The following is a 7,943-nucleotide window of genomic DNA, read 5'->3' on the forward strand; positions in this document are numbered from 1 at the left end:
GACTTTCCTCATCCCAGGGAGTGAGACAAAGTAGCTTTTTAATTTAGGGAAGGCCATGAATACAGGAATAAAAACTTTACCTGACGTTGAATTTATTAACCTTTAATATGTTCTCACTACTGAGGTGAAAAGTTGTATGTGTCACACGAGAGTAAAGTTATTTTACATCTCGTGTTATTGAATCCCTCGCTACGCTCAAGATTCTTTCGCTTCCTCGGGACTCAAAATCAACACGCAAGAAAAGCTAACTTTTCTCTCTTGTTGCACAAATAACTATTATTAATTAACCACTTATGTCATAAAATAAAGCATGGTCCTGCCAGATAGCTTCTACCCAGCACGACCACGACCCCTATACCACAGTGCATAAACCGTAGGAGTCAATTTTTTTAAATACAAGTACATAAAAGCATTTTTTTTCGTGAATTTGTACCGCAAAAGAAATTTTAAAATCTTCCGTGGTCGTGCTGCATACCATCCCACACATGAAAGGATAATAAAAGGCTAAGTAACTTCAACTAATTTTATTAACTATTTTCAATAAATAACTACGCTGAAACCTCCTTCGACTTCCCAACATTCCAAGCCCCGACATCAATAAGCAAATCTTTCTTCGACTCGAAATACTCTTTATACCACATGATATGGTCCTTCTTTTCCTGTGCCGTGTAGAATGGGTTCTTCGAGAGGCCGACACAGACGAGTTCCATGAAGTGTCGAATGGGCCCCTTGGGGGGACACCAGCCTTCGAGGTGCGCGTCCAGGAATATGTGCTCTGAGAAGTGGACGTCTGCTTCTTCTTCTAGGCCTGGGAAATAAGATATAAGATGAGAAAGTAATAATAATATATTGTGAGGGAACCTGCATACAAGTGTTTATTCAGTCGCAATAATTTACTGGATGAATATATAGGTTATACTGAGCAACTTTTACTATGGGACTAACCCTAAAAATCGAGAAAAAAATAGCCTCTTTCCATTTCTAATATTCGCTGCCGACGGGTAACTCTCGATAGCTCAGTTAGTAGAGCGACGAGCCGCGAGTACGAGTCATGCTTGAAGCAGTGAAATTTCGAATTATCCGTTAAGTCAAATATTTTTGGTTAAAGTTGAAGGGAAATTTCTGACTATTTTGTTGTAAAACAGATTATTTAAATCTATTTTTTTAAAGAACGGGGTTTCGTCACGCAGCGACGATATCACCCCGTGGTCGACGCAAAAGCGTCACTAGTTAACGTTCCCTGCCTGCTTTGCGTGCCTGTGTGAGCGAGAGCACTGCAGATGTCGTTAGGACGTTTTCTTTTCGCTGTGCCTAATTAACATCTATTCTATCCTATTGTTTTTTTATTTATTTTCTGCTCAGATTTAGGTTGTCGTGTGCCGAGCGCGCATGAACAATTGAGTGATATACCGCTACCAGCAGTGCGGGGAAACTGTAGAGTTCGGGCATTCCCGGCTCCGTTCGGTTCAGCATTGCTACGAGCAATTATTAGGGTTGGCAAAACTTGACGTCCCTTAGCGTGCACAACCACAGATAAGAAAATGACTTGAATTTTGACAACCCTAAATAGCCGAAAGAGATAGTGCCATACATAAGAAAGGGACATGATTCATCCCTGAATCGCTATCAAACTTCGGTTTTGTAGGAAGTTTCTGTATGGTAGTACTATTATTTATTCTGTGCTACCAGTCTAAATTGAAAACCTGGCTTGAAGATGGAAGAATAGCTTTTCGAATCTAACGAAATAAAGGTAATTTTTCTATGAAATTCCATTTCGAGAGAAAACGGTTTCCACAAAGTAAATCTTAACAAATCACTGTTTTTGATGTTGATCGCTTCAGCATAATATATTCTAGATTTCGCTTTGCATCGTTTAAAAAATAGTTCAAATGAGTGATAGTGTTTTTCGCATTAGGAATCAACTAACCCTGTTCATTATTGATAGGGAACTTCCAAACTTTCCCCTGCTCCGTCCACAGTATCATCTTCTGGAAGTAATTGGCCGGCTGCTGCGACGTGGCCAGCGAGACTTCGCGCTGTTTCAGGCTCTCCCACACTGGCAGTTTTGTGCCGGAGTTATCTTCTTTCGCTTTGAAGATGTTTAGCGGTTCTCCGCTGAATATGTTTACTGTAGTCGGTTGGGGTATGCTGAAAGGAAATGAATGCTTTCTTAGATATACCTGAATAATAAACTATCTTCATCTTATCTATATCCTGTTAATATTATCAATGAGAATTTGAAATAGAGGTGGATTGTCAAAGAAAATTTGGTAGTCACAGTAAATTCACTGCTATCCTTCGACACATGATTAAAACTTTTAGAATGCCATTTGACTTTGATTCTTATTCTTTCACGGGTACGTGTTAAATTTGTTAAATATCAAAGTGGCGCCATCTTACCAGGCATCGGCTAAAGGTTGTTATTCAGGGTTGGCAAATATATGCGGAACATAATGTCTGACAAATATCCACCTCTAACAGTATCAGCAGGCAAATGCCCTTATCATCGCAATTTTCAGCATATTTTCGTACATTTTCAGCGTTATATTAGTCAATTTGTGCTGAATTGTCAGTTTTAACTCATTAAATTTCATCAGCATGTTTAGCATGACACATAATTTTAGATAGCCTCAGAAAAATATGTCAGGAGCTACAAAATTTACCCTAGATATAATAAAAGAAAGAGTGGTCCACAAAAGTTTAGATGGTCAGATGATTTGTGTAGAATAGGAGGAGGTAAATTAATGCAAACAGCAAAGGAAATAAATATATGGACGGATTCAAAGGACGAGTTGAAGTCAAAGTTGTGAATCCAAATTAATGTAATTCTTATAACTGAAAACTTCAATAATAAAGGCTATTTACATTATATCTTCCGTATATAACTGCCAACCCTAAATAATATATTTATGAAAAAATATTTAATAAATTTAGCACTTAATATAATTAAAATTAAAAAATTAAAAATCTGATCTAAAAGTCTGAACCTGATTTAAAATTTTGCATTAGCTATATATATATATTTATTTCAGTTAACATAACATATAATTTATGAACCTCCAGGTCATTTTGTTGTGGTACATTATTTGTATTGCATTGTTGATGTTTCTAAATAAATTAAAAAAAAAATTGAATAATAAAAACAAAGTGTAATACTTACTTACCCGACCTGTAGTATAGCTCGCTGTATCTACTTGATAAAAATGAGTTTCCCATTCTGGTGACTATTATACTAACCTCTTTCTTTCCCTGGTTGGTGGCCTTACTGTCTTCACATCCTGCTCGGGTCTGTTTTGTTGTGTGCTCTGCCTTTGCCCTTCTTTAGCCCTGACAAACCGCTTCACTTGCTCTCCTCGGGTCTCTCTCTGGACAGAGGCTCTCTCATCTCCGCCTTTGGAGTGGTCTACCTTCATACCAATCAACAAGTCACTGAAATGCAATTTTTCAAATTTAAATAACTGTTTCTCCTGTTTTGGAATTGAATATCATAACATCCGGTTTCGGTTTGACACTAGAAATAATTTAATAATTTCTCACAAAGTAATTTGGTAACAAAGTGTTATTTTTCAAGCGTGGTTAATAAGATAAGAAGAAACACTCTAAATTTTATGAACCAAAGGGACCAAACACCAAAGAATGCAATATGTTTATTCTAAAATATAATAACTGTCTGAAACATTTTATAGGATTATCTTATTATTATATTCTTATTAAAATCAGCAGTACAAAAGGATATTACCTAAGACTGGTAGATGTTTGATTAATTTTTCCCAAAACCTTCGATAGTAATTCTGCTTCAGTTTGCTTTACGTCACCACCAATGGCTTGTGCAACATCGCTCGCTGCCTTAGTAATGCTCTCCTCTGAAAACAAAAAAAATAATAAGGCTGTGGAGCTGCGATGGTCTCAACCTTTTTTAGGGTCTCAAAAGACTAGAGATGATAAGTGACCCTTGGGCTGGCTCATTCCTAGTCCATAGAATGAAAACACCATACAGAATAGGGATGTAGCAAGCCTTGTGGGCTTCTGCCGGGGACGTATTTATCTTAGGTGGGCATAATTTTTAGACAGACATTAAAAACTATTAAGAATTTGATTGGCGTTTTCCTATTTGAACCCACGTGACCGCCGCCATACATTAATTGGGAATGATTTATATGAAAACACCCATTCCCATTTGTGCTAGGCGAATAGAAAAACACCATTTAATTTCATATTCGAGACACCAACCTATTTTCTCTTCTTTAACCTCAATTTCATCATTCTTCCGCTGTCGCCTCACGTCTGGGGCCGAAGCAAAGTTGGCTCTGTACTCAACTTCCTTAGATAAAGGCTCAGACATCATACTTTTCAACAGAGCTTGGATTTTGTCTGTGCTTGAATCGGTTTGTTTCTCTTTTTTTGCTACAGAATTTGATTGTTGTTCAGGTTTTTTGCCATCGCCATCGGAGGGTTTGTCGGATAAACATCGCAGAATAACTCTAAAATCCCGTTTGAATCGAAGTCTGAAATATGTGAAATAAATTAAAAATAGCGCTGATAAATATATGGAACTTCTGCAAAAGGGTAAATAAAATATGTACAAATACCTTGTTAACATTTTAAATCTTTTATCAATACGTTTGAACGAGTTTACGATAAATTATTAAATATTATTTATCCCACTGTTTAATCTCGAAATTTATTTGGAGGTTAGAATTATAACGTTTCGTTTGACGGAGTTTTGACAACGCCATTACGCCACATTTAATCGTCTATATAGATTAAGGTAAAAAAAAGGCTGTATGGCTTAGATTTAGCCTGACCAGATTGACAAAAAAAAATTAAAGTAAAAAGCCATCACACACGGCACTAACCCTGGCCGCAGACGCACGGAATTTTCATTCGGATTCCGTAAGGAATGACAGGTGTGAACGGGACGTCGCTCTACAAATTCATAGTGCTGTCTTGTTTACGTCTCACGTGATGGTAAGCAGTCTCCGCAACGCGCATGTAATTCCTCTGGAGTTGCAGGCATACATTGGCTAATGTATGCCTGCAACTCCAGAGGAATTACATGCGCGTTGCCGAGCCCTACCCTAACATTCCGCACCCTCGTTGAGCTCTGGCAACCTTACTCACCGGCAGGAACACAACACTATGAGTGAGTAGGGTCTAGTGTTATTTGGCTGCGGTTTAAGCAGTATACTTCAAAAACGTGACATTTACTAAGAAAGTGACGCCCTCATTTAATTTATACTTTTACATGTCGCACTGTAGTCGTCGAGAACTTTTGCACGCTAAGACGCAGCTATGAGTAGTATGGGTGAAAGCGAGAAAAAGATATATGGACCGGATCAAGGTCACGGTCCGGTACATCCGTCTATTAGTACTTTATGGAAAACTTATTCGGGGAATCCCACTGCTGTGGCAACAGGAATTTAAAGTCAGTGGCTATTCATGCCCTCAACTTAACATTATTTGCTTTAACACCCAATAGTTAGCATCTTAGTTCAGTAAACCTAGCACATGATTAGCGCGATAGTATCTCGCGGCGAGATAGACAACCCGTCTTTTTCTAACTACGTTAATTAAAGAGAGACTGGTAATCTATCTCGCCGCGAGATACAGTAAATAATTAACTTATCGATTTTTCATTCTGCAGTGAGCTTCTGATCATTTAAACCATTCCATTACATTATAATCTACAACATAGAACTAGGATGAACAAAAACGACTGTCAAACTTCAAAAGTGCGACCAAAAATGAAATGCAAAAGTGTGTGCGTAAATTGTCCATGTTAGTGATGTCACTCGAGAAAATTTTAATCCCTCAATTGGATCAAGTGTATCCCAATATGGGACCGGCAAGAAACTTAGCGAGACACACATTTTCAATAAGACGAAAGAAATAAAACATTTTGTTGAAAATATAAATGTTTATTAGAACAGATTGTTCGCTAACAATACAGATCACACTGTTACATACTAAATAAGTACGACCACAATATTCACTTCATACGTTTAAACTGGAAGTAGCGATATTGAGCAAAATTTTCGTGGCCCAGTGCACTGTTTTACATATAAAATTACAAAATTTCCATTAAAAACTAATTTTTAACTGACTACATATTCTTAACGCGTGGGATTTTTTTTTAATCAAATCGAGAGATCAATTTACTTAATAAAAATTGTTTATACAGTAATGAACAACATACAAAAGTACAACTGGAAGCACAATTATAAGTACAAATAACATAGATTACTTAACTATAAGTACACATAACATTGTGACATTTGAATACCTACATTAAAAATAATGAGTCATAACAATTTATGACATATTTTTTGAACTCGCTAATAAAACACATTTTGCTGTATTCCAAGAAATATGTCAAAAGTTTAAATCCCATAATATTATGGCACCTTTATCACCTAAGAGATAATTTTACATCTATATGACAGTCCGATTGGTCAATTTACTACCCAATCATCCAGATTTAAAGTAAGGACGCTAAGAACGAACAATTTGGTACATTGACGGCCGGCATTAAGGCACAAATAAATAATAGTACTACCTTACAGAAATGAGACTTCCTACAAACCGAAGTTTGACAGCGATTCAGGGACGATTAAACTGTCCCTTTCTAATGTATGGCAATATCCCTTTCGGCCATTTGGGTTTGTCAAAATTCAAGTCATTATCTTATCTGTGGTCGTGCATGTATAGGGACCTAAGTTTTGCCAAGCCGAAAGGAGTGCGCCCCACTAAAATGGCGGATCATAGTACTAAGTTCTTCGTGCTTAGTCCTTACTTTAGTACCAATGTTGTGCTGAAATGACAAATTGGGGCAATAGAACTGTCATTTTCGTATTTGACATATAAACGAGCAAACACGCAACACGTTTTATACCATAAGTATATAAAAATATGTTCATTGTTAAACTATTGACTATATTTAAGGCACATTGTAATATATTCTACAACTATACATAGTTTTCGTCCAAATGGAGAGTAAAGTATAAGGCTTCTACTTACATAAGCTAAAAGGGGGGGGGGGGGGGGGGGGGTGTGTAAGTTTCTCTACATTAAAATTATATAGAAATAAGAAGTAAGCATCCATCATTCATCATTTTTGGTTCCAAAACGTTTTTTTTTATTTTCGTAGTCGACATCTAGCATCGAGTAGTGGAATTATCAGTACCCCTACTTGACACTAGATGTCTCGAGTGTCGCGACTGACGAAAAATGTATTTCTCAACAATTTACAACTAATATTACAAGCAGAAGGAGTTGAAAATAGAGTTACAATTAATCCGGTTATAATATTAGCTGAAAAATGTTGAACATTAGACTTTTCGTTCATCGCGACATCTATTGTCAAGTAGCAGTATTGAAAATTCCGCTACCCGATGCTAGGTGACGACTACGAAAATAATAAGCGTTTTGGTACCAAAACTGATGTATGGAGTGAGCACTCTATGTTTAATTCTTATTCTATGATTAAAATACTAGTAGAAGGTAGGTAGGGTCGCATTTTCTCCTTTAGATGATAGATAAAAAGAGCACCAATGAGGTACATACCATCGACATATGGTTAAAAACTTGACGTACAGGAAGCGCAGGGGCGTAGCTACCGCCGTATCAATTATACGGGGCCCTCGGGCCACGGGGGCCCCCAACGTGCGTTTTTGTGAGAAATCCTTACCCTTCCTAAGGACCCCCAAACAAATTTTTATACGGGGCCCCGCCAAGGCACGCTACGCCACTGAGTAAGTGGCGGAGATAACTAACTCCCTCGCGTAGAAACCTGTTTGCAGTGGGGGTTAGTTATCTATGCAGCGTACGTATCATCAGCCGTAAAAGTGCTTGGCGACTTTATCAATGAATTCATTCATCATTTCTCCATGAAATTTCGCAGCTGACTGTACCTATTGGGAGTTGAGAGGTCAAATGCCTCTAAA

The 7,943-nt window shown here is 37.4% G+C and overlaps 2 protein-coding genes across 4 annotated transcripts in view; both read right to left on the reverse strand.

Annotated features, from left to right (window-relative positions):
- The window catches only part of LOC133519349 (proteasome inhibitor PI31 subunit), a 495,710-nt gene that overhangs the window by 103,478 nt on the left and 384,289 nt on the right, over window positions 1-7,943 (reverse strand). The window lies entirely within an intron of this gene.
- On the reverse strand, window positions 510-4,801 carry LOC133519345 (small ribosomal subunit protein mS31). Its single transcript, XM_061853381.1, has 6 exons — window positions 4,590-4,801; window positions 4,231-4,505; window positions 3,740-3,863; window positions 3,238-3,429; window positions 1,928-2,148; window positions 510-808 (listed from the first exon to the last, which is right to left on the reverse strand). Exons 1-6 carry the CDS (start codon window positions 4,598-4,600, stop codon window positions 549-551), a joined length of 1,083 nt encoding a protein of 360 aa, XP_061709365.1. The 5' UTR covers window positions 4,601-4,801; the 3' UTR covers window positions 510-548.

Source organism: Cydia pomonella, chromosome 6 (genome assembly GCF_033807575.1).
Source record: "Cydia pomonella isolate Wapato2018A chromosome 6, ilCydPomo1, whole genome shotgun sequence".
In the NCBI taxonomy this organism is placed as follows: Eukaryota; Metazoa; Arthropoda; class Insecta; order Lepidoptera; family Tortricidae; genus Cydia; species Cydia pomonella.